This window comes from Prionailurus bengalensis, chromosome D3, assembly GCF_016509475.1.
Source record: "Prionailurus bengalensis isolate Pbe53 chromosome D3, Fcat_Pben_1.1_paternal_pri, whole genome shotgun sequence".
NCBI classification, from domain to species: domain Eukaryota; kingdom Metazoa; phylum Chordata; class Mammalia; order Carnivora; family Felidae; genus Prionailurus; species Prionailurus bengalensis.
The window spans coordinates 5671644-5697213 of NC_057356.1; the positions used below are offsets into that span (position 1 = coordinate 5671644).

A 25570-nucleotide genomic window follows, 5' to 3' on the forward strand; every position below is an offset into this window, starting at 1 on the left:
CACTGGTTCTGAGACGCGTTCCTCCCTTTCTCACTTTTGTCTCTGCCCCTGGCACAGGATGGTTCTCACCCCAAGCCCTGGAGCTCTGGATTTTAGCCACTTTCGGCACAGGTGCTTGGGGACCCTGAGACCCTCGGCCAGAAGCAAAGCTCATACCCCGGATTCGGGGCCGGTTGCGGGCAGCGGAGGGCAGAGGTCCAGAGGCCCACTCCCACCCACATCTGGACCCTGGAGGAATGTTTTCTAGTGAGGCAGGCGGGTCATTTTTATTTTGACTAAAAACAGTGCGGTCTGTTGTCTCTCCTCTCCCGTCTCTCGGAAAAGTTCTGGGCAGAGCGAGAGGGAGGAAAATCTGACTTTCAAATCGCCGAGTTCACTCGGAGCCTTTCCTCTGCCCCGTGATTCACCTTGGGGCACGTTAGAATGGCAAGTTCTAGAACATTCCATGGGGAAATGAGATTCATCCAGAGCTCGTTGGGTCTTCACACGTTCCACAAAAGGAGGTGAGCCATGTTGTCCCCAGGTTTCCGTCTCCAGGGGTCCCTGGGGGCCACCACCGGCAGCCTCACCCCACCTGTGTCAGGAGGAGGACAGTCTGGTGGGTGGCCCTGTGACAGGCAGAGGACGGGCCAGCTTCCGGGGGCTCAGAGCTCCTGAGCTTGCCCTTGGAAAACAGTGCCCTCAGTGGAGGATTGGGCCCACGGCCAGGGTCCAGCCACTCCGCTCGCTCTTTGTGCCTGGGTAATGGGGTCAGGGCGGACTGCTCCCCACCCTGCTCCTGCTGGCCGTGGGGACGGAGTCATGGAAACATATGTTTCTGCTCTTAGCGGGAAGAGTGCTGAGCTCATGGGGCAGCCGTGCTGATAAGCCGCCTCCCGGAGTGTGTTTGGGCTCACGTGGCCTGCCCAGACTGGGGAGCGGGGAAGGCTGGGCTCAGCCCCCCTCACCCCCTGGATCCCTCTGGCCAGGCCTGGAGGCCCCGCACCCCCAGCAGAACAGCCCCAACCTGGGGAACGTGTCCTCCCCCTGCCCCGTCCTGCTGGGTCTGGCTCTGTCCCCTCTTCCTGCCTGGACGTCCAGCATTCGATCCCCGGGGAGCAGCAGCCCCGGGCTGGGAGTCAGGACACCTGGTTTAGTCACGCCCTGTGTGACCGAGGCTGGGCCCCCGCCCTCAGAGCCAGGCTGGACTGAGGCCAGCTTGCTGACCTCTTCCTGGCTGGCCGCCTGCCACCCCTCCCTCCCCACCCCCCCCCCCCAGCCGCGGCCGCGCAGGCAAGATGCGTCAGAGCAGGCCCTGGCAGCCAGGGCCTCCCGGAAGGGCTGGCGGGACGGGTGGGCCCCCGCACGACCCCAGGTCCTGGCCGCCTGCCCCCCGCCCTCCTTCCCGCCTGGCGGCCCTGCTGTGGTGAGCCGGGCGGCCCTGGACGCGCCCAAGATGCGTGTGGTTCTGGCCCCCGCCGGCCGACCTTTGGAGGGAGGAATCCTATTCTGCTCTTGCTGTCTGTCACCTTCTGCAGGCAGCTTGGCCGGGAGTTTTCTTGGCTGCCGACCAGAGATAGTGGCCCCGATTGCAAAGCCTAGAGCTCGCCTGCCCTCCTCTGTCCCAGTTTCCAGAGAAGGTGCCTTGGCACTTTCTCGTGGGCTGGAGACCTCGGAGAGCCCCTTCCCCTGGGCCTCAGTGTCCCCGCTGCGGGCTCACCGTGAGCGGCACAGACAGGCCTGGTGCCAGGCTCACACACGCTAGGTGCTCGGCGAACAGCTTGCCGCCTGTGGGTCCACTGCGGGAACGCTGCAGGTTTCCTCCAAGAGCCGCTGGAGTGTGGGTTCTTCCACCGCGCCCCTGAAATTCTGCAAGAATCCTGCCCGCAGTTTCCCTGTCGTTGCTTTATTCCGTAAATCACTGGGCACCGGTGCGCGTCAGGTGCCCTTCTAGGTGTGAGGGATGCTGGGAACAGAACGGGTGAGCCCTGATTCCAGAGCGCCTCTGCTCTGGTGGGAGCGGCCAGCAAGGCACGGGAACATTAAAGGGGCGGAACAACTGTTCCTGTGATGAGTGGGTGATGGGAAGATCGGGGTGTGGGGAGCAGTCAGGGAGGCCTCTGAGGAGGTGGCGTGGGAGGGTGATCAGAGCCGGTGGTGGGAGGTGTGGGCAGGAACAGGCAGTGGAAAGGCCCTGGGGCCGCATGAGCTTCTGCTCGGTGGAGGCCAAAGAGGCCTGCGGTGGGGTGGAGCGAGGGAGATGGGCAGGGGAGAAGGTGACAGAGGAGGTGACAGCTTCCCTCCCTCTCCAGCCCCAGCGTGGCAGCGAGGATGATCTCAGCCTGGTGATAACGGGGAAGCCAAGGGGGGCACTAGTGAAGAGGGGCGCCCTGTCGCAGACCCAGAGCGTCCCCAGCCCCCTGTTGCTCATCGGTCACCCCTCCTCCAGCCCTGGCCCTCCAGCGTGGGAAGGAAACCCACAGTGACTGGGAGATCCCCTGTCCCGCTCAGCCCAGGGTGCTGCTGTCGGTATTCTGTGCGTGTGCTCCCTTGTTCCCCCAGAGAACAGTTCCCGGTGGCAGGGGTGGGGAGGGGGTGACGGTCCTCGTGCCCATTTTACAGATGAGGAAACTGAGGCACAGTGGTTCAGTCATACGGCTGAAGGTGGGGTTCGAACGGGGAGCGTGAGCCCTGAACTGCTCCGGGCCGTGCTGCCGCCTTCCCCTGCCTCTCCCGGGTCACATGGCTGGTGCCAGGCTCCGAGAGCCCCGCCCCACCCGGGCCTCCCGAGAGGAAAATAAAAGCTGCTGTCTTCCAAGAAAACAAAGGAAAGAGAACAGAGGCCCAGCCGCCCCTGAGGAGGCTCCTGGAGGCGGTGCTCAGCCGCTGTGGCTGCTGGAACGCGGGGAGGTTGGGAGCGGTGGGAGCGCCCGTCTTCCCGTGCCTTTGGGGGCTCCAGACCCTGAGGCCTGTGAAGGACTTGAACCCAGACCCTTGCTCTGGGATGCCACCCTCTTACAGCGAGGGGTGGGGCTGGCTGCGGAGCGTGGCGCCCGTGGCCCCAGTCCCCACTGAGCTCCTGCCTCCCTCTGTGGGGGTGCTCAGGCAAGAGGGGTCCGGGTCTCCGTGCGTGCCCCCAGCGCTTGCTTGTGGAGAGCCTTAGAGGGGCAGCCCCTGCCCTTCTGCCCTCCAGTCTGGCTTGCCCCTCCCTGGGTGAGGAGGTGGGGAAACCAAGGCAGGCACGGGCTCCAGGGGAAGGCCCTGGTTCACGGCCCAGTTGGCGGGGACCAGACACTTTGCTTTATGCGTGTTCTAAAAGCATTTACGCAGACACAAAATGTTACTTCTCAACTTTAGTACTTGTGTCTGTGTTTTTGTGTATGCGTCAAATACGACATCTTACTGTTCCTGGAAGCAATACGGTTAATCAAACTCTTGATTTTATGGCTGGCATACAGTACGTTCTTTTTTTTTCTTTTTTCTTTTTTCTCGTGACAGCTTTATTGAGATATAATTCACATAGCGTACTACATAGCCGTTAACGTGCACAGCTGAGCGGAGCGGGTTTTAGTCTGTTCACAGAGACGTGTGGCCATCACGGCCGTCGAAGCCCAGAACGTTTTCGTCACCCCCCACCCCCACCCCAGAGAAACGCTGTGCTCAGCCCCCCTCCCCGCGCCGCCCCCGGCCCCCGGCCCCCGGCCCCCCACTCCCCTGGCTTCTGTCTCTGGATTTGCCTCCTCTGGGCATTTCATCCCGGTGGATTCATGCGTGTGGCCTTTTGCGTCTGGCTTCTTTCACTTGGCACGTGGTTTTCCAGATCCTCCCGGTACTTTCTCCTCCTTACGGCTGATTCCTATTTCACCGTGTGGACGGACCACGTTTTGTGTATCCTTGAAGCCGATTTTGGGCGCACGGGTGGTTTCTCACCTTTGGGCTGTGGCGACAGTGCCTCTGCGACCTTAGCGAACCGACCTTGTGCGTGCGTGTGTGGACCCGTGTTCTCAGTTCTCCTGGGCAGACGCCCCCAGAGTGGGACCGCCAGGTCAGATGGTAACCATCTTGCCTTTGCAGTAACTGCCAGGCTTCTTCCGCAGCGGCTGCAGCGTGTTCGCTCTTAAGTTCAGGTTAACAAGGGCCCGTTGGTTTCGATGGATGCTGGCAGGCGGAGGGGAGGGGAGGCCGGGTGTGGGGGCAGTTGAGGCAGGTGGGGAACATCAGGACTGCTGATGGCGCGGGTGCTCACGCCCGTCGGGGTGCCTGGTGCAGGGGGGCAGGGAGGGGCAGCGGCCACAGGGGAGGGAGGCCCGAAGCCCTCGGAGCATAGCAGGGCAGGTAGAGAGGTGAGGGCGGGCGGGAGGGGGAGCAGGCGGAGAGGACCGTGGAGGCCGGCGGAGCACGGAGAAGTCAGGACGACCTTCTCCCGCGCGCCAGGGGCAGCCCCGGCGGGCGTCACCGCGTCTGTCTCTGCTCAGCCGAGCGTGTGGCAGACGCGGGCGGGAGGCGGTACCCGCAGGACGGGCTGTCATGGCCGTGGCTCGGCGGCTCGGCCACCACGGAGAGCAGAAGGCGCCCAGGCCTCGAGTCGGGTGTGCGCCCTGTTCCGCCCCCAGGAAGGAGGCACGTTTACCTCACGGCTGGGCATCTGGCTCCGGCTGCTGGGTGCAGAGAGCCGCGAGCCACGTCCTCGTCGTCACGGCTCTTGCCTGGAAGGCAGCAGCTGTGGCTTACGGTCTGCACATGGAGTCGCCTGACCCGGTCATCACGGCACACAGTAGGGGCTGTGCCAACAGGGCCCTCTGGCCGTGGGGACCCGGCCTCAGCTTTGCCCCCCCCCCCCCCCCGCCCCCGGGCGAGTCCCGGCCAGGGCCAGTGCCCTCGCACGCCCTGATGGGTCACCGGTGGCGTCCCGCAGGCAGAGATTGGATCCCGGGTCTCTCGGTGCTCCCCGGGCACAGCGCTGGGTCTGCTGTGTGCTCAGCAAGTGCAGGTCTCGGGAGGGACTCAGGAGCTGGGCGGGAACCTGGCAGCCCCGGTGGGTAGGTGAGGGTCAGGCTGGGGCAGACTGAGATCCCACCCCAGAGACCCCTTGCCAACGAGGGAGGCAGATAGGGGTTGTGGCAGCTTGCTGTGCCCAGTACTCTGGGGTTTCCTGGAAATCCCTGAGGACTTCCTGAAGGAGGTGACACCCATGAAGAGGGCAGGCTGTGTCTGGGTGCCCCTGCAGGGGCAGGGCCCTGTCCCTGGCGTCCATTTGGGCCCTGCCAGGTGCCCTGTGCGGGTTCCCGGTCGTGTGCGTCAGCAGCAGACGAGGCGACCGCGCTCTGCGGGATGAAGCACTTACGGGCCCGGTTCGGCTCGCGGCCATGCTTGTGGCTGATGGGCAGACGGGTGCACGCTGACCGGGCCCTCCACATGAAGCTTGCAGCCTGCCTGCTTTCAGCGCCTCAAAAGCGGCGGGCCGGTGAGGTGCGAGTTCTGGTTCAGCGGGTGGCTTCCCCGGCTTCTGCCTCCAGTACGTGGGGTCCACTCAGCTCCACGCCGGGCACCTGAGCCTCCCCTATTTGGGTGATGAGTAATCTCCCTGAATCTCTTAAGCTCGCCGAGCCTTAATCTGGTTGAGTCTTCGGCTTTGCTGCAGCTCTGGAAGAGCCCTGCACGGCGCGGGCCTTGAGTCCCGGCTTCCCTGGGACTTTGCTTGCCTGGGGCTGTCTCAGGGGGGGTATTGAATCCTGGCCTGGGCCTCTGGGCTGGGCTTGGAGCGGGTCTTGGCTCCTCACGGACCCGGCCGGGACCAGAGGAGGGAGGGAGGAGTCGCCTGGCCCCGTTCCCCACCCCCCCCGAGTCCTGGTTGGTCTCCTCGGCCGGGTGACCCTGGACATTTGCCCCGCTTCTGGCGGCCCCCTCCGGCCGGGTGCTGCAGGGCTGGAGCCCGGGGAGGCCAGCGGTGAGCCTGTGGGCTGACGCTCCTCTCCCCCTCAGGCTGCTGTCACCACGGCCCAGCCTCCTCACCCCGAGCAGTGACACCAGGGCCAGCGCCTCCCCCCAGAAGCCGCTGGACCTGAAGCAGCTGAAGCAGCGGGCGGCCGCCATACCCCCGATCGTGAGTGCCCGGGCGTCCCTCCCGCACCCCAGGACTCCTGCGAGGAAGGCAGCAGCCCCCCGCGCCCCCCACCTGCAGCCCCGGTTCAGGGAGGCAGCGCAGGAGGGCGGGTGCCCGACTCCGGGGGGGCCGGGGGGGGGGCAGCACCTGCAGCCTCGCTCTTCTCGGCCCTTCCCGGCAGCCTCCTGTTTCCTGGAGAAATCCCCATGGAGATGAGGCGGGAACAGCTCCAGGGCTCTGGCGGGCGTGCAGGGTGGGGCTCTGGAGGAACCAGGGAGCTTGCGGCCTGCGGGTCTCCCTCCCGCCCTCCCGGCCCGGGGCCCGCGCGGGCCCTTGCGGCCCAAGGGGCCGCGCCCACCGTGCCCACCTCCGCCCTGCCCCCCGAGGCTTCTCCAGAGCTCCCCCAGACCAGGGAGGGCAGGACATCCCCCGGCTGTCTCAGCACCGTGGGCAGAAAGGTGGGGCCTCCCCTGTTCTAAACAAGAGACCCTGTGGGAGGCTCCCCAGGAGAGGCTGTGGGGAGGCTCGAGGCCGCGCAGGCAGCCCCTTGGAGGAGCCCCCTCGTCACAACGGCCCGGCCTCTGCCAAGGCCGCTCCTCTCTGAGGAGGTGTGCCCGGGCTCCCTGTGTGCGGCTGGGGGGCTGCGGGCTGAGGGGCTTTCGGAGTGACGGGCACGGGGCGTGCCAGGCTGTGCGGCCAGCTGCCGGGGCCGGGCGCGGTCCTGCTCGTCCGTCCCGACCTCCCAGACCCGCGGAGACTCGGGGCAGGGGGCACGGGCGGCCACACCCCGCGCCCTTTCTGCAAAGACCTACCCTCCCGCCCCCTGAGCTGCGTGCCTTTGAACACCTCGCCGCCTTGGCCTTCGGGCTTGTCACCTGCGGGGGGCCTGGAAGGCTTTCCCCGATCTCTGCGGCCCACGGACGGGCTGTCAAGATACCCATTTCCCCTCGCTTCCCTCAGCAGGTCACCAAAGTCCATGAGCCCCCCCGGGAGGACGCGGCTCCCCCTGCCCCCCCGCCGCCACAGCACCTGCAGCCGGAGAACGACACCCCCCAGCAGCCCGGCAACAGCCCCCGAGGCAAAAGCAGGAGCCCCGTGCCTCCCGCTGAGAAGGAGGGTGAGTGGGTGCCCGTGGCCGTGGTGGAGAGTAGGGGGGCGTGGGGGGCACGACGGGGGCGGGGATGAGGGCCGTCCGTGCGCGTGGGCCGGCTGTCGTGGCTCCGAGCCTGTCGGGGCAGGCGAGCCGGGTAGGTGAGCGGAAGCGGTGGAGGCGAGGCCGTGGGGCATGCTGGGAACGGTGGCGAACCGGGAGCTCCTGGTCCGAGGCGGGCACCTGCTGGCTTCTGCCGAGTCACCCCGTGGCGGTGCGGGCCTGCCGTTGTTGTTCCAGAGAAGCCAGGAACCCGTGTTTTCACGTGAGATCTGGTTTCTCGGCACTGGCAACGTTAAAAGTTGTCCAAAGACGCCGTGTCTGCACGTAAGCGCGTCTGTGGCGCAGCCTCTGATTCCACGGGATTCCGCCCACGTGTGAGCTTCTAGAGCCGTAGAGGAGGCTCGGCGCCCAGCTGGCAGCGGCTCTGGGCCCCGGGCCGGAAGCGCTGCCCCACTCCAGCGCTCACCCTGACCTTGCTCCGGGCCGAGGTCGCCGGGTCCAGCGGGGAGCCCGTGGGGTAATTCCCGGAGCAGCTGTGTTACAGCAGCTGCCCGGGGCGCGCTTTGTTGTGGCCACGGGAAGCTCAAGGTCAGGAGACGGGCCAGGCGTGGTTTCTTGTGCTCTGCGGTTTCTCTCCGCCTCACACTCCCCATCGGGCCCAGGAAGTTCCAGGCCCGTGTCCCCGAAGGGGCGCCCTTCCCCGTTCAGCCTGGCGCGCGGTGGGTCGGTGCGCATCAGAGGTGCTGGGCGCAGTTCCTCCAGGGGCCCCCCCCCCCCGCGCCGGGCCAGCCTCGGGTCCCGCTGGCCGCTCGAGGGGTCGGAGGGCGGGTGCCACCTGCACCCGCTTCTCACGTACAGAGCCCTTCCCTAGGAAGCCGGGTTGGCCCTTGGCCGTGGGCCCCCTTGAGGGTGCTGCTGTGCGCCTGTGTGAGAACAAAAAGCAGGGCCGTCCCTGAGGGAGGGCCGCTCCACGCTTCCCACTAGTGACACGGGCCTGCCAGACATGCCCCGTGTAGTCATCCTGCCCCCTCGCCTCCCCGCGTCCGCTCTCCTCTGCTGCGCGAAGTCTTAGACGCCACCCACACGGGTGGGCGGGGGTGCATCCTGGCCGGCACGCAGGCTGTCTGCTGGCCACTGGGTCGGGACACTTGTTGAACACCTGTGATGGCCGAGTGCCGTGCCAGGCGGCGGAGAGTTGGCAGTGAGCGAGGTGAAGGGATCGAGGGCTCTTTTTGTGGTTGAGAAGGACGTTAAGCCAGGACACACACAGAAAGAAGGAGTCATTCACGTAATTAACGAAACGGGGTCGGGGAGGCTCAGAGGAGGGGTCTCTGTGGAGGTGAGGTCATGGGAAGATGTGGGGAAAGGGCATTCATTCCAGGCAGAGGGAATAGCACATGCAAAGGCCCTGGGGTAGGGACAAGCTTGGTGTGTTTGGGGAGCTGCCAAAAGGTGGATATGGGCGGTGAGGGGGTAGGAGAGAGGATCAGAGCAGGAAAACTGGGGCCCGGATTATGTAGGGCCTCGTAGGCCACGGTGCCACAGGGATTCTGTCTCGGGTGTAAGAGAGGCCTCTTTGGGAGGCATTTTGATGTGTCTGTGCTGTGGGGAGTAATCTGATTTATATTTTGGAAAGATGTCCCTCTCTCTCTGGCCATTGTTGAGGAGGAAGGGCTACAGGGAGTTGTGGGCAGATGGGGGAGGCCACCGTGCTGCTCCCGACCAGCTGTGGTGGCAGTCTGGACTGCAGGGATGACCGCGGAGGCGGGGAGTTTATTTCAGAGGCAGAAGGCAGCCGGGCCTGCTGAGGGACCCGAGTGGGGATGAGGGCGCGGGGTGTCTGCCTTCTCCCGGGACCCTGCCAGCCCCCCACGCTGGGACCAGGGCGCCTCACTACGGGGAGGAGCCGGGCCTGGCTCTGGAGAACATTCCAGGCTCGGGGCACCAGCCCAGGGGTTTGCTGCGTGGCAAGGCCAGGGCCCCAAGCAGCTCTGACCCGTGCCGGATCTGAGCAGGGCTAGGCCACCCTCGGGTGGCCGGGCATCACCCGGGGCCAGCCAGGACCTGCTGGGACAGGTCATGGGCGCGTCCTGGGTGCCACCACCGGTGGTTTCTGATTGCAGCGGGACGGAGGGGGGGGGGAGCGCTGTTTTCCTGGAACGGCTCCCTGCGGCAGACAGCGCCCCTGGCCTCAGGCACCATTCTGGTGTCTCGGGAGCTCCTCTGCTTCCTGGCTCCTGCGTGGGCTCCCCCGGGGCCAGCTGGAGGAACAGGTTGTCTCTCCAGGCCCCTGGCCTCCCGCCCAGGCTGGCCCGGCCCCAGGAGCCCCCCCAGCCCCCACCCCTGCCCACCACAGCCCAGGCTGAGCTGCAGGAGGCAGGGGGGGTAGCTGGACGAGCAAGGCCCAGGGGGGGTGTTCAGGCCAGGCCCTGTGGGGGCGCCTCCATCAGAGGCTGTTGAATCCCTACACGGGGTTGTTCCCCACATCTGCGACCCCCTCCTGTGGGCTGCCTGCCTCACCAGGGCATGGGTCCCGGGGGGCTCGGTCTCTCGTGGGAGAGATGTGGAGAATCCGGAGCGGGCCCACCTGTGCCCATGGCAGGCCTCACTGCTCCGTGCTAATGCTCCCGTGGGCCTTCAGAACCTCCCTGCGCCATCGGAGGTGGCCCGAGAGACGACACCTGCCCGCTGTTCCTGCCCCAGGGGTGGAGAGTTTTGGGGTTTCCCAGTTGTGTCTCCTGCCTGGCTTCTCAGCCACTCACCTCCCCTAGTCGCTGAGCCAGTTCTCAAGGGAGAGGTTTGGAGCTTGGGGCAGATTTCAGGAGAGTAGGAGGTGGGCGGGCGAATGCCGTGACCACAGACCTGGGCCCCTGGCCTCTGGCCATGGCTGCGGGGTGTCCCCAGGCCTGAGAACCTGGGGCCAGCTTTCATTCATCTTCCTGTGGGCACAGTGCCTAGTGACGGTTAAGGTCACAGTCTGTAGCCTGACTGCCCGGGCTCGAAGCTGCTTCCCCTCCCAGCGGTGGGCCTTTGACCTGATGACTTTGCCTCTCCTGGCCTCAGTTTTCCCAGCTGTAAAATGGAGACGGTGATAGTTCCGTTTAGGGTGCATTGAGGATAAACGAGTCGGTACACAAACAGGGCTTCGAGTGCCGGCTCGTGGGGGGCTGTGGGAGGGCCTTCGTCTCCTGTTCTGTTATCTGTAGCTGCAGAGGCCAGGAGGTTGAGGGTTCAAATCCCGACTTGGCCACGTATTTGATGGTGGCCTTGGATAACTCCACTGATGTGTCTGTACCTCAGTTTCCCCCTCCACGCAACAGATCTAGTAACGGTCTCCTTCTCGCAAACTTGCCCCTTGGATCCATGCTGGCGGGAAGCTTAGCACAGTGCCTGGCACACAGTACGTGCTCAGCGAACAGGCGGCCGTGGTGGTCGTTGTTATCCCAAGGGTCTGCACCTCCAGTCGGCCCTCCTGCCAGGGCATACGTATCGAAGCAAGCCTTTGTCACTGTGCAGAGGCCAGCGAGCTTGTTCTAGAAAGAGCCGGAGAGTCAATATTTCAGACTTTACGGGCCAGACGGTCTCTGCTGCGGCTACTCAGCTGTGCCGTAGACAGTAAATAAACGGGCGGACGCGGCCATGCTCCAGAGCGAGTGTCCATACAAAATCAGGCGGCGGGGCCCAGGCCACCAGCTCCAGCCCCTGCCTTGGAGGTTGGTCCAGGGTCCCTTGCTTGCCTGGCACGCTGCGGCTTAGAAGCCCCCTGGGATCTCAGGGGCTCAGGGCGGGGCTGGCCTGCAGACTTGGTGGGCTCCCAGCATAGTCCCCCTTACCATTGGCCAGGACCCCATCCTTGCCCAAGGCCAGTCCCGTGGGCGCAGGAGAGCCTTGTTTGGGCGGGGCTGGCCAAGTACGGCTGACGGCCCTGCCTCATCCCCTCAGCAGAGAAGCCTGTGTTCTTCTCGGCCTTTGCAGCTGACGGCCAGAAGCTGCCCACAGAGCCTCCGTGCTGGACGTCGGGCCTGCCCTTCCCTGTGCCCCCTCGTGAGGTGATCAAGGCCTCCCCGCACGCCCCTGACCCCTCGGCCTTCTCCTACGCCCCGCCTGGTGAGTAGCTCGGCCCGAGCTCGGTCGGCCAGTGCAGTCATTGGGTGCCAACTCTTGGCACTGGTTTGGAGCTGCATGCGGAGGGATCTTAGAATCTGATGGGGCCCAGCCAGAGGGATGGTCTGGTCGGTGAAGGGAAAGAAGGGGGTCTTTTGAGATTAGAGAAATGTGCAGGATTAGAGTCGAAGCCACTGGCAGTAGGGAGCCATAGGAGGTACTTGAGCTGGTGAGGGGGCAGCCCTAGAGTGGGGCTCTGTCTTCCACCAGTGACTTAGAGCTAGAGTATGGGCAGGTGGAAAGAAAAGTCTGGGGGGAAGGGAGGAGGGGAGGGACCTGCTTTGGTTTACAGATACGGTCAGCCCGGGGTTGAGATTCTTTCTGGGTCCTCCAGTCCTGCCGGGCCCCGCCAGCAACAGAAGTAGCACATCTGGGGACTGCTAAGGGCTGTGATGTCAGCAAAGGCCGTCCTAAGCAGAGCTGATCCCGAAGCATGAGTGGGATAAATGAGCCAGGAGCAAAACAGGGCGAGACAGGCCAGGCAGAGGAACTGCACGTGCAGAGGGTCGGAGGTAGGAAAGAGCGGGAGAAACTTGAGAAACAGAATCCGGCTGCCTTGGTGGAAGCTTGGTGCCCAAGCTGTGGGTCCGGGGAGACCACAGGCACCAGGTCGGGGGCACCTGAAAGCCGTGTCAAAGTTTAAGAGTTCATCCTGGGGGCAGTGGGGAGCCATGGAAGGTAAACAGCAAGGGGAGGATGTGAACCAGTAGGCTTTTCAGAATTCCTTTGAGGGGAATGGGCTGCTGTTGGCGGGGGAGGGGGTAAAGTGGGAACGGGGAGACCAGTTAAAGGGGGTCCGGGCTGGAGGTGAGGGGCTTACACGGGGGCTGGGCTGTGGCAGGGTGGAGGGAGGCTTCCCTAGGGAGGGAAGGGCGCATGTGGACAGGCGCCTGTGGGGGGTGGTCTGCCTGGCAGGGGCCCCGTGACGGACAGGCGTGTGCCCTACAGGTCACCCACTGCCCCTGGGCCTCCATGACAGCGCCCGGCCCGTCCTGCCTCGCCCACCCACCATCTCCAACCCGCCGCCCCTCATCTCCTCCGCTAAGCACCCCAGCGTCCTCGAGAGGCAAATGAACGCCATCTCCCAGGTGAGGCGGGAGGGTCAGCACCCCCCCCCCCCCCCGGAGCATCTGTGTGGCCTGGTGCCCAGAGAACAGCCCCTTCCTCTTTTGGGGTTCAGGCTTTCCGTCTGTAAAGCGGGGCATCGGAAACAACGGTGCCTCGGTGGGGGCTGGGCACCCGAGGGGCCGGGGTCGTCTCTGTGCCCTTCACTGCTAGAGTCCGAGCGGGCTGGAGTTTGCCCCAGGACCTGGGGACTCGGGCGGTCAAGAGCACGGACTCTGCAGCCAGACTGTGTGGCCTTGGGCAAATTACCTAAACTTGCTGTGCCTCGGTTTCCCCTCTGTGAAACGGAAGGTCGGATGCACTCGACAGCGCGTGGTGAGCCGTCTGTGGCTGCCTGCCCCTTCGCCTCCCTGACGTATCCGCCTGTGCGGGGAGGGGTGGGGCCAGGTGTCCGCTTTGCCCCGGACCACACGTGCGCACCGTTTCCTTTACGCCCCACCGGCTCCTGATGGCCGCTTCGCAGGTGAGGGGATCGAGGCCCAGGAGAGCTGGGGACTTGTCCGTGGTGACTCAGCTGAGCAGCGGCCTGGGACTTGAGCCCCCGGCTCCCCGCCTGCGTGGGATTCCGGCGTGCCCCTCCCCTTGGGCTCTCGCAGAAGGGGCGTCAGGACGCTCTGGCTGGGCGTGTGGTGGAGGGACTGTGAGGGCGCCCGTGAACCCGTGACCTCTGCCCCCCACAGGGAATGTCGGTGCAGCTCCACGTCCCTTACTCAGAGCACGCCAAGGCCCCTGTGGGCCCCATCACCATGGGGCTGCCCCTTGCCATGGACCCCAAGAAGCTGGGTAAGGATCTGGGCCCCCTACCTCGATGGCCCGGGCGGGGCTCCAGCTGTCCACGTTGGGGGCTTGAGGGGAGGGTGCCGAAGCCCGGCCCCTGGGTAGGGCTAGGTGGGGGCCGTCGCCCCAGGCCCCTGCACCTGTGCTGCGTGGCTCACCGCTCTCACCCGTCCCCAGCGCCCTTCAGCGGAGTGAAGCAGGAGCAGCTGTCCCCGCGGGGCCAGGCTGGGCCCCCAGAGAACCTGGGGGTGCCCACAGCCCAGGAGACATCTGTGCTGAGAGGTGAGGGCGTGAGGGGTGGGCGTGAGGCCCGGATCCTGCCCTGCGTCCCTAGCGGGTGCCCCTCTGCTCTTTGGAGGAGGGTCGAGGCAGGAACGGGTACTTTGATCCCAAATCTGAGGATCATCAGCTCCCACAGGGTCCAGAACCCTGTCTTCCTGATTGTTTACCTTGCCATTTAGGGCCAGGGGGACCTTCTGCCCCAGGGGAGACCCCAAGGGGGGACTTGCCGGTCACCAGGAGCCCAGCTGGGTGGGTTTTAGGGCCGGGACCTGGGAAGGGGTTGTGGACACCCTTTATGCCCCGTGTCTCGTGTCTTTTAGGGACGTCTCTGGGCTCGGTTCCGGGAGGAAGCATCACCAAGGGCATCCCCGGCACGCGGGTGCCTTCTGAGAGCCCCATCACGTACCGTGGCTCCATCACCCACGTAGGTGTCCCGGGGCACCGCACGAGGGGCGGGGGGAGGACCCGCGGGCCGCGGCTCCAGACGCGGCCCTGACCGCAGGCAGAGCCGTGGGCCGGCCCCTCTGTTCCCCCTGGTGCCACCGCGTGGCACCTGTCTCGGTGGGTGTGATGATGTCCTGGGCACAGCAGCTCGTTCCGTGGTCGTTTCTCTTGTCTGTGTGGAGCCACGCACCCCAGGTGCTGAGCAAAACGCAGAAGTGGCTGCTCCCAGGGGGCCGACTGGGTAGCCGGAGGACGTAGGCCAGGGCTCACATGCCGTGAGAACGGGGCGGGTGACTTCAGAGTGCCCGGTGCTCCAAACTGAGTGACATACCATGATTCAGAATGCCCGGGACTGCTGAGGCCACACGGACGGGCAAGTCGGGGAGACTTCTCGGGGGTGAGCCTCCTGCAGGAGTCTTGGAATAGCGAGTGGGCGCGTCTCCGCACGGGCGAGGGCCAGTGAGGGCCGCGGTGCCTGGAGCAGGGAGGGGGGGCCACCTTCAGGCTGTTCGTGGACAGGTGCTCCGCACTGTGGCCGAGCCGGCCCCCACCCCTGGGGGGAGTCGGTCATGAGGCCCTCCTGTGATGCAGATGGGGGCGGGGGGGGGCGGGGCTCTGTTCTCCACCTGACCAAGGCCGGGGGCTCCCTGTGCATCCGGGACACGTTGAACCCTCTCCTCCCTGGCCAGTGAGCACGAAGTGTGGCACCACCGGCTCCCGGGGTCCTAGGCTCCCCGGGCTTTATTTTCCTTCCTTCCGCCCAGGTCCAGACAAGATGCTTTATGCTGGCACAGAGCCCATGCTAGGATAGCCCATTTTATAGATGAGAAGACTGAAGCCCAGAGATTAAAGCTGAGGTCACATGGCTAGTGAGCAGTGGACCCGGGGTTTCGTGCCCAGCTGCGTCCGGCCCTAGAACACGGTGCCGGAGAACGAGGAGCCAGAACACACGTGTGGGCGTGCCCCTAAGTACACGCGCAGACACGCTCGCATCCAGGACACAGGCACGGACACACACGGCGGGACAGGCGGGCGCACAGACGGGCTCGCGCGACACCCCCCGCCCCACCCACACGCACGTTAGAGGCGCCGCGTCCCGCCATAGGCTGGGCGGCAGTGAGGCGTTTTCGACCCCGGTGGCCTCAGATCGGACCACAGAGGGGAAGGAAAGCTGTAGGTTTTGAAATAACAGGCTTCGGGAGGCGGCCTCGCTGAGTGCAAAGAACGAGCACCCGGGGCAAAAGTCAGGCCGGGGTGTTCAGGTCCCCGCTCTGCCACCCACTCACTCGAGCAGGGGACGGCCCCTCCTGACTCGGTTTCCCCTCTGGGGAAAAGCACTCCTCCCGGAGTCTTTCTCAAGGGGCCGGTTGTGATTAAAGGTCGAATTCCGGGTCCCCTCGGAGCCCACCTGCCCCGGGTTTCCCGGCAGCTGTGACCCACGCCGTCTCGGTCACTCACACCCCGTCGGCAGTTTTTCGCAGAGGGTGACAGCTGCCAGAACACGTGGGAGTCAGACGCTCCCACGGCCTCGCTTCCGGGTGGCGGCGGGGAAACCCGGCACAGACCACAGGCACGCGCCCGCGCCCGTGAACCCAGCGGGCGTGACGCCCCTTCGCAGGCTGGAGCAGGCCCCGGCGCGCTGTCCTCCCTGGGGCTCCTCCCGCCCCCGGGAGCGAAGTTCGCTGGGGTCCGCTCCGGGAGGCTGCAGGCTCCCGTCCCCGAAACAGGCCGTAGGCAAACAGTCTCCCCGCCCGCACGGGTTCGCCCCGTGTGTCGTCCCCAGGGGCGGCGTCCGCAGCCCTTCGCGTCCCGTCCTCTGCTGAAGCCCGGACCGCCTTCGGTGCCTCCAGCAGAGCCCCTTCCCACCATCCGTTGTGGTGTCTGCTCAGCCACTGCTTTGCCCGAGAGGGGCCCGGTCACAGGCCCGGCTCTGATGGCGCCCGCCCCCACCCGGCTAAGGGCTGTGCTGGCAGCAGCCGCCTCTGGAGGAGCCTGTCCTGACAGCTTGGCCCTGTTGGGCGCCCCGGGTGGGACGCCCAGTTATCCCCCAGCTCTACCGCGCTGCGCACAGATGCTTCCCGGGGGCCGGGAGACCCCGGCCAGAGCCTTTGCTGGGGGAAGCCTGGGGAGGTCGTCCGCATCGAGAGCGTTCTCCTGTCCCCTCCTCGCAACGCAGGGCCTGCAGGAAAAGCCCAGCACGTGCCCTTAGCCCACAGGGGGGGATGTGTCTCAGCAGACGAGTTTCTCTGGGGCCGCTCGGGGCTCGCTGGTCCGGGGCTTGGCACTCAGTAGGACCCCCACACCTGTGAAATGGCTCCAGTAATCTTGGGAAAAGGAGGAAAGAGACGTCTCGATTTAGGGCGAGCTTGTCTGTGTCAAGCGCCTTTGAGAATTACAGATGCAAAGGTTGTTCCCGTTTTGTGGACGTACAGACTGAGGTTCAGAGAGGCAAAGTGACTTGACCCAGGCCACCTGGCAACTCGTTTGTACAGCTGCTGTTTGACATCCAACAGTCTGACCCGGTTGGGGGTCAGTACCTGATCCCCATGCTCCTGTTCTTGGAGGTTGCCCAGGGCAGGATGGCACTCCCTGTGGCTGTCTTCTCTCTGCTTGGATACCTCCCTTCGTGGAGAGCTCACTCTACGGCCGTGGTTCTCCTTTGTGGGCAGCTCTGCCTCCCAGGGGACGTTGGGCAACGTCTGGGGACATCTCGGATTGTTACGCCTTGGAGAGGGGCAGATCGGGGAGGCTCGGTGCTGTTCTGGCATCTAGCGGATAGATACTGGGGGTCCTGCTACGCATCTCACACACCCAGGACACTGGCCCCACGCGTCATAGTGCTGGGGTTGACAGACCCTGCTTTGGGAAACCGGGGTGCCTGGCCCACGGTCACAGGCACAGTACAGGGGCAGGATCTCAGCACCCCCATTAGTTACTGTCGGTGCTTAACACGTCAGGGCTCTGAGAAAGTAAAACCCATACAGTTCAGGTTGGAACACAGACGCCAGGGCCGGACGACCTGGGTTCCAATCCCAGCCCTGCCCCTCCTTAGCTGGTGACCCCGGGTGAAGTCACCTAACCGCTCAGTGCCTCAGTTTCCCCGTCTGAAATAGGCATCACGACCGTGCCTGCCTTAGGATTATTGCCAGGGTTAAACGAGTTAGTAGGTAGAGGGGGCTCCGGATGGTTTCCGTTCCGCGGCGGGTGCTCAGTAAGCACACTTAGGATTCACCTTCCTGATGTGGTGCTGTTCCGCCGGGCTTTGTCTCCGCCTTGGGAGCAGCACGTGGATGCACACACGTGTGCGCTGGTGGACCCAGCACGTGTGTGCATGCGCCTGTGTGTGCGCTGGGAGGGCACACGTGTGTGCACGCTGGACGCGCCCGCGTCGTGCCCGCCGAGCCCGAGGGACCCCCGTGTGGAGCCTGCCGGGGGCTCACCCGCTCCGTGCCCGCAGGGCACCCCGGCCGACGTCCTGTACAAAGGCACCATCACCAGGATCATCGGCGAGGACAGCCCGAGTCGTCTGGACCGCAGCCGGGAGGACAGCCTGCCTAAGGGCCACGTCATCTACGAGGGCAAGAAGGGCCACGTCCTGTCCTACGAGGGTGAGTCCTGTTGTTAACAGCCCCGAGGAGCTGGCGGGGCGGCCTGGGGCCAGCCAGGCCCTCGGCCTTCCTTCCCGTCCGTGGGAGTCTATCAGTGCTGGGAAAGAACCTTGAGACGGAGGGCCGAGGGGGGCGCTGGAGGAAAGTGGGGCCACGTGGTATTTTGGGGGAGCCCCGCGGATGCAGCCCCCCGCTCAGAGAGCTCTCAGGACACCACGTGAGATGCAGATTGTGAGTGCCGGAAACCTACCCCTCCAGCCCTGTCCACCAGACCCCAGGCTGTGGTGTTTCTAGAGCTGCTCAAGAGAGGAGGGTCCAGAAAAACGTGGTGGGGGTAAAAAGGCAGCCAGATGCCTTCGGAAAACAGATCTGGGGAGTTGGTGCCCTTCCTGAGTGGTCGAGAACCAGGGAGAAGCCTTTCGTCCCCATTTTCGGGATGTACAGTCACAGCGGTCCTTCTCTCTGGCCACCCTCTGGCCCCTCGAGAGACCGGGAGGCTTGGGATCGGGGGAGCAGGGTGTTTGGCCCATTGAGGTGGCTCCACCGGGAGCCGGGCCTGGGTGACAGCATGGAGCGTGACCAGAGAGGTGGTGACCCTCCTGTCCCTGCAGGATGCAAGCCAGCAGTGGGTGAGGGCTGGTCTCCCTTTTACCTCCGCTCAGTTCTTTACAGTTTAGGAAACTAAAGGCTGTGGCCAGCCTTGCCAGAGCGGAGCGGGGAAACTGAGGCCAGAGAGCGGAAGCCTGGCAGTTCTGGCCAACACTGAGCTCTGATCGGCAGCACACGGGGGGCCAGCGGGAGGTGATGGCCAGAGTGACCCTCCACCTCCCCTTGCCTCCGCCCCCTCTCCCCTTCTGGGTTCAGGGCCCACAGCCAAGGCAGCCTGCACGGGGGCACTTGGGGGCACAGAGCCCGGATATGAGGTTGCTGGCGGCCTCGGGCACCCAGGGCGGTGGAGCAGAACGCAGCTGACGGGCGCCCCTGTCAGCACCGAGCACTCACCTCTGCTCAGTCCCTGGCACTGCAGGGCCCTAAATTATTTCTCCTCTGGCGAGCGGGCATCTCTGTTCCTCTGTGCCTGCTTCTGCCGGTGCCCGCCCGCCCCCTCGGTGCTGGCCAGGGGTGGAGGTGGTGCCGTGTGGCCGCGGGACGGGCCATCAGCTGCGTATTTGGGGCCAGCGTCGGCGTGTGGCTGAGGGTCTGGGGAGGGGCTGAGGGGGGCCTGGGGTCGAGGTGTGTGGGCCAGGAGGGACCGGTTCTTGAGCCCCTGTGGCTCTCGAGTGGTCATGTGCAGAATGCGGGCACACGAGGCCTTCGAGTCCCTGACGTGCTTCCTGGAGCTGCGTGGCGAGTGAGGGCGGCGGGCCGGGTGGCAGGTGGCAGGGGGCGGGGACGGGCCCCCCGGCAGCCCGGACGGCGACTGTGGTGCGACGGTGGTGGACGTCGCCCCGTGTGGATGGGAGGCCACCAGCTCACTGCTGATCTGTCCTTTTATATCACGTACTTTTTTCCCATTTTGGTCTGAAACCACCGTGTTCAAACATCAGCGATTAATTCTCAAGAAAAGCAGCCCGGTATGTCTGCAGGCCGCCGGCCTGTAGCCTCTGGAGCGGACTCCGTGTAGGAACAGGGGGCAGAGCTTGTTCTCGGGGGGGGGGGGGGCGGCCTGGGGCCGTGGGGAGCTTACTTCCGACACCCCTGCCTCGGCCGCCCTGAGGGGGAGAGGCTGTGGGCGGGGCTCCAGCCTGCCGGGCGAGGCCGGGCCTCTGTCTTCTCAGACTCCGGGCCTGTCTGGGGGCCCCTCTGGGCTTCTCCCGGCTTAGCAAGGCCACATGTGCCACGGCCAGCCCTCCCAGATTGTACACTCTCCCCACGTGGACTCGTAAGGCGCGTCCACGCTTGTACACACGTGTGCACAAGGACACAGGCAGACAGGTACATTTGCGCGCACGGCCTCGCTTCATTCTTGGCGTGCGTGTGTACGTGCACACGCCCATACGTGCACACACAAATGGTTGCACGCTGCTGCTGGATCTCTGTTCACACACGCGTGTGCGCTGCTGTTCGTGTCCCAAGCCGGCACCCGTGTGAGGACGTGTTTGCGTGCACAGCCACGCGGCCACGTGTGGCCGAAGGCACGCCCCTGTGACGGTGGGTCGGGGCTCAGGCCCTGGCAGGACTGCCCGCTGGGGTTCCCCGCGAGGCTCAGCCGGGCCCTGTGGCGGGGCCGCGTCTCCTGTCCCCGGGCCCTGTGGGCCGCCAGCCCCCCCGCCACGAGCGCGGTCTGCTTTCCAGGTGGCATATCTGTGTCCCAGTGCTCCAAGGAGGACGGCAGGAGCAGCTCCGGACCCCCGCACGAGACGGCCGCCCCCAAGCGCACCTACGACATGATGGAGGGCCGCGTCAGCAGGGCCATCTCCTCTGCCGGCATCGAAGGTGGGCACCGGGACCTGGGGTGGGGGGGGGGGGGGGCTTCCCAACTCGGTGCCTTAGAGCGCCCCCTGGAGGGACGGTGGGGACGGTTGGCCCGATTTTCCGGAGAGGAAACCTGGGGCTGGGGTTGGCTGAGGGTCGGTCTGGAGGCGGTGACGGCCCCCCCTCCCGCCCCCGAGAGGGTCCGGTGCCAGCGCCCCCGCCATCATCTTGGGGACTGCTTTCAAGTGGCCCCGGGACCTACATAACCCTGATGCGGTTGCCCCCCTCCAGGTCTCATGGGCCGGGCCATCCCGCCGGAGCGACACAGCCCCCACCACCTCAAGGAGCAGCACCACATCCGAGGCTCCATCACACAAGGTGCCAGCCGCCCACCGCCCCCACGGCGTCCGGCCGCCCGCTGCCCTCAGGGCAGCTCTAACGAGCGCTCAGAGGTTTCCCTCCGGACGGGCGGGGGCGGGGAGCCGTGCACATGTACACGAACTGTACGGGCACGGGCTGAAACGGAGAGCAGGGACCCTTGCTCCTTAGAAACGTGGAGGGAAAGCAGATTACCAGCCGCCGCCCTGCCCTCGCTAGGTTTACTGAGCCTCTGTTTCGTGCTCGGTACTCACCACGTGCCGCTTCGGTGCTGTCGTGTGAGGCCGGCGTTACCGCTTACTGGCACTCACCGGCAGCTTCCGTTCTCACGTCGCCCACGTTGTCTCGGCTGGTCGGTGGCCAGCCAACTGCTACGGGCCCCATCCCGTGCTTTCTGTCTGCGGTATCTCACTGAACGTGCGTGACTCGGTGAGGGGTTTCGATTAGTAGTCCTGTTCTGTATGTGGAGAGACTGAGGCTCGGAGGCTCGTGTGCTCAAGGCCACACGGCGAGTGCGGATTAGAAGCCAGGTCGTCTGGCTCCAGAATCACTGGAGGGCGGAGTCCCCAGGGTAGGACGGGGCATGGTGGGGCGCAGAGCCGAGGGCCAGCGCCCTGTCCTCCTCGGCAGGGATCCCGCGGTCCTACGTGGAGGCCCAGGAAGACTACCTCCGTCGGGAGGCCAAGCTCCTGAAACGCGAGGGCACGCCGCCACCGCCCCCGCCCCCACGGGACCTGGCCGAGGCCTACAAGGCCCGGCCCCTGGAGGCGCTGGGCCCCCTGAAGCTGAAGCCGGCCCACGAGGGGCTGGTGGCGACGGTGAAGGAGGCCGGCCGCTCCATCCACGAGATTCCCCGGGAAGAGTTGCGGCGCACGCCCGAGCTGCCCCTGGCCCCGCGGCCGCTCAAGGAGGGCTCCATCACGCAGGTAACGAGCCGGCTGGGCGGGACAGCCACTTCCCTGGCCTCTACAAATGGGGAAACTGAGGCTCGCCTCAGTGGGTACCTTGCCCGAGATTACACAGCTGCTCACCGCTGCCCCTTTGCCGTGTGCGTTCCACATTCTGTGCTGAGGGCTTTATATCCGGGACCTCATTGAATTGTATTTACGCCCTGTGGGGTCTGTAGCCATTGTCCCCGTTCTTCAGCTGGAAGGACTGAGGCCCAGAGAGCCCAGGCAGCCCGCTACGGTCCCCGAGCTCACCGTGAAAACGAACGGCTGCTGCTGTCTGGGTTTTTGTTACAGGCCAGGTGCCCGCCGCCTGAGCACCTCGCGTCGTGCCCAGTTTAGCCCCTGCAGCCACGCTCTGAGGGTCTCATTTTATCGGTGCGTAAATGGAGGCTCAGAGACGTGAAGTGACTTGCCCAGGGTCACACGGCAAGTGAATGGCAGTTGGTGAAACCCAGATGTTCCTAAACTGCAACGTCTTTGCTTCTCGGCGTCCCGTTTCCCCCACCAGCCTGCTGCACCCCTGCGGCCCCGGCTGCCCAGGGGGCCCCAGCCCAGTAGGGCACGATCAGCTCCCGTTGTGCAAGGAGCCGGTAGTGGAAACCACCGTCCCTTCCCGTGGTCAGAGGTGGCCGGACGGAAGGAGGACGGACGGTGGGAACCGTCCCTGGGGCCTGCGTGGCCATGAGGCAGACGGGGCTGGGAAGGGTATCCCGGGAGGGCGACCCAGCTTCCCTTGGGGGGAAGGTGCCCGATGCCCGGAGAAGCAGTGGGGACGGTAGCCACCGCCAGGGGCCTGGGTGAGACTTGCCCGTGGACCCCAGAGGAAGGCCAGTCTGACTCTACAGTGTCCTCGTTAGAAGCAGGGTATCTCTTTCCCTTTCTTACGGAAGTGACGAAAACGTTCGTGAGTAGACCCAGGGTTCTGTTGCTTACAGACGCCGGCCCCCGCTGTACCCCGGGTTCCCAAGGCTGTGTCAACAGAGCGGGGGCTTCTCCGGGGCGGCCAGCCTGCACTGTGGTCCATGACCCCCTGTTTATTCAGCTGCCCCTTCTGGCCGGAGAGCAAACAGACCTCAGCCCTGACCTCTGAGCCTTGGGCACCAGGCAGTGGGACTGGGTTTTGCTGCTGAATTTCCTGGAGTGACCTCGAGTGGGCCGGCGGGGGGAGGGGGTCCCAGACCAGTGGGAGGAGTGGGGGTGTCGAGGCTCCAGGGGCCGACGGAGGGTCCCCGCTTGCTCCGGGCATGGCTGGCCTGTGAGCTTGGTGGCCCTGGGGCCAGGACAGGGATGGACAGGGCGGTGACCCGTGCGTTCATCTCAGGCTCAGCAAAGCCCTTCGTCCCCCTGCCCCTGGAGGCGTGAGCCGTCGCTCCTGCTTCGTGGCCGAGAAACTGAGGCTCAGGGACGTCCTGCGGCCGGTGCTCACACCCCTGTCTCCCCAGGGCACCCCGCTCAAGTATGACACTGGCCCGTCCTCCGCCGGCTCCAAAAAGCATGACGTGCGCTCCATCATCGGCAGCCCCGGCCGCACGTTCCCGCCCGTGCACCCGCTGGACGTGATGGCCGACGCCCGGGCGCTGGAGCGCGCCTGCTACGAAGAGAGCCTGAAGGGCCGGCCGGGGGCAGCCGGCAGCTCGGGGGGCTCCATCACCCGGGGGGCCCCGGTCATCGTGCCTGAGCTGGGCAAGCCGCGCCAAAGCCCCCTGGCCTACGAGGAGCACGGGGCGCCCTTCGCCGGCCACCTCCCACGCGGCTCGCCGGTGACCACGCGGGAGCCCACCCCACGCCTGCAAGAGGGTACGTGGGGGGTGGGGGGGTGGGGTGCGGGCACCGGGTGGGCTCCTGCCTCGGGGGACTGCCTCCCCACCCACCCTCAGCTTAGGCTAGAAGCCAGGGGCACCCTCGGGCCGGCGCGTACTTTCCACCTGCCGGGCCTGTGGCTTCTGCCCCCAAAGTACACTTCGATTTCTCTTCGTCTCCCTGCCACCCCCAGACCACCGTGATTCCCCACCTGGGGGACCACCGCAACTCCCCTCCTGTCCTGCTGTATCCTGCGTCCCAGATGCAGCCAGAGCCGTCCTTTGAAACGTTCACATCCCGTCACGCCACTCTAAGGCTTAAATCTTTCTAGTGTTTCCTCACTGCATTTAGGGGAGAAAAAAAAATCCACCTTTTAGCCACGGCCGTGAGCAGCCCGTAGGACCTGGCCCGGTGCACTCTGCACGTCACGGTCACCACATTCCTTTATCCACCCCAGGCCGGGCCAGCGGGTTTCCTCCTCTGTTCCTGAGTGTGCGCGGGGCCTTTGCACCTGCTCTCCCCGCTGCCTGAAGCCTCCCCCACGTGCAGAGTGTTACCTAAGTGGCTTCTTTTTGTCCTTCGGGTCTCTGTTCAAATGTCACATTCTTGGGAAGGCTTTTATGACCCTCCCCCGCTATTCTGTTCACATTCTGTCACATTTTGAACGTCCCCTGGAGCGTTGATCTCGCGGAGATTTTCGCTTGAAGACTAGTGGGTCGCTTCTCTCCAGCATTAAGTGTGCCACGTCGGTGTGGTTTCCTGCCTGTTGTGTTGACGGGGCCAGCTGCATTTCTTACGACAGTGCTTGGCCTGTAATAGAGGCTCCATAAATATTTTCGATTGCTTGAATAAAGGAAGGAAGGAACAAATGAACAAAAGAACAAATAAATGAAAGCGTGAATGAACGAGTTTTTTAAAAAAGAACACAAACACAGCAGCAAATGGGTAAATGAAACAACACAGGAACCGGAGGCAAAGAGACAGGTGAAGGAGGAGGTCTGGTCCTTGTGTCCCCGAGAGCCGCCCCCCTCAAGTGGCCTCCCCTAAATGCTGGCCCCGGCGGCCCCCGTGTTGGGGGCTGTGACAGCGGTGGCACAGAGGTCCAACGCCACCCCTTGGCCTGTCCCCACAGGCAGCCTCTCATCTAGCAAGGCATCCCAGGACCGGAAGCTGACGTCCACGCCCCGGGAGATCGCCAAGTCCCCCCACAGCGCCGTGCCTGAGCACCACCCCCACCCCATCTCGCCCTACGAACACCTGCTTCGGGGCGTGAGCGGTGTGGACCTGTACCGCGGCCACATCCCCCTGGCCTTCGATCCCACCTCCATACCCCGCGGGATCCCTCTCGATGCAGGTGATTGTCTGGGACCCATAGACCCCCACGGCGCGGGGCCGGGGACCTCGTCCGTGTCAGCCCCAGTTTCCCGTGGAACTTATCAGTGCCTTTAAAATTGCAAACGTATCAAAAGAGGCCGCAGTGCCTGAGCGTTTCTCAAACGGACGTGGTCTGAAAATCTGTTTAAAAGGATGCATCCGTCGGGGATCTTAGCGGTCTACGCTGTGGATGCCCTTTAGGGGAACTTCGATCCAAAGAACGTTATCGATAAAAAGTACCCCACGTCGTCTTGGGGAGCCAAGGCTTTTCTGCGCGTAGCCCCTCAGTTCTGGGTTGTGGCCGGTGTTTGGGGGAGGCCGTCGGGTGCGCGGGCCGGGGGCGGAACGACGGGCGGGTGAGCCAGCTTGACCTCGCTCCCCTTCTCCCCACAGCCGCGGCCTATTACCTGCCCCGACACCTGGCCCCCAACCCCACCTACCCGCACCTGTACCCACCTTACCTCATCCGCGGCTACCCCGACACGGCGGCGCTGGAGAACCGCCAGACAATCATCAACGACTACATCACCTCGCAGCAGATGCACCACAACGCGGCGACCGCCATGGCCCAGCGGGCTGACATGCTGAGGGGCCTCTCGCCCCGCGAATCCTCTCTGGCGCTCAACTATGCCGCTGGCCCTCGAGGTGGGTGGGGAGGGCACTTCCAGGCAAGGGGGTGGGTGGGTGGACACCATTCCGCGCCCCCGGAACCGGCCCCGTCCCTCGTCCGCCCGGCCCCCTCGGGAGTGCGGAGGACGCGGGCGTTCTCGCTGAGGCCGTGGGGTGCGGTCACCTTAGAGGCCTGGGCGGTGGAACAGCCTTGAGCACGCACGCGGACCTGGCGCGGGGTTGAGAGTTGTGTGGGCCGCCAGCGTGGGGGCGGGCGTGTGTCTGATAGCGTGTGCGTTCCAGATGCACACGCAGGAGGTGAGCGCGTGCCTGTGCGAACTCTCTGTAGATGGGGGTCCTCGGCCTGACCAAAAGAGATCAAAATACGAGGCTGTGAATTTCTGGCTCC

General features: G+C 65.0%; 1 protein-coding gene across 39 annotated transcripts in view; it reads left to right on the forward strand.

Moving 5' to 3' along the window:
• NCOR2 (nuclear receptor corepressor 2) overlaps nt 1–25570 on the forward strand; it is a 211871-nt gene that overhangs the window by 171347 nt on the left and 14954 nt on the right. For 27 of the 39 annotated variants that reach the window (XM_043557333.1, XM_043557330.1, XM_043557334.1 and 24 more), the window contains 14 exons: nt 5962–6082; nt 7043–7199; nt 11178–11342; nt 12348–12487; nt 13205–13307; nt 13479–13583; nt 13904–14007; nt 17485–17635; nt 19931–20071; nt 20342–20428; nt 21059–21354; nt 22821–23175; nt 24311–24532; nt 24946–25197. In XM_043557333.1, coding sequence (XP_043413268.1) covers nt 5962–6082; nt 7043–7199; nt 11178–11342; nt 12348–12487; nt 13205–13307; nt 13479–13583; nt 13904–14007; nt 17485–17635; nt 19931–20071; nt 20342–20428; nt 21059–21354; nt 22821–23175; nt 24311–24532; nt 24946–25197 — 2399 coding nt within the window. The remainder of the gene's footprint in view (nt 1–5961; nt 6083–7042; nt 7200–11177; nt 11343–12347; nt 12488–13204; nt 13308–13478; nt 13584–13903; nt 14008–17484; nt 17636–19930; nt 20072–20341; nt 20429–21058; nt 21355–22820; nt 23176–24310; nt 24533–24945; nt 25198–25570) is intronic. The other 12 variants (XM_043557328.1, XM_043557339.1, XM_043557347.1 and 9 more) reach the window with 5 other exon arrangements.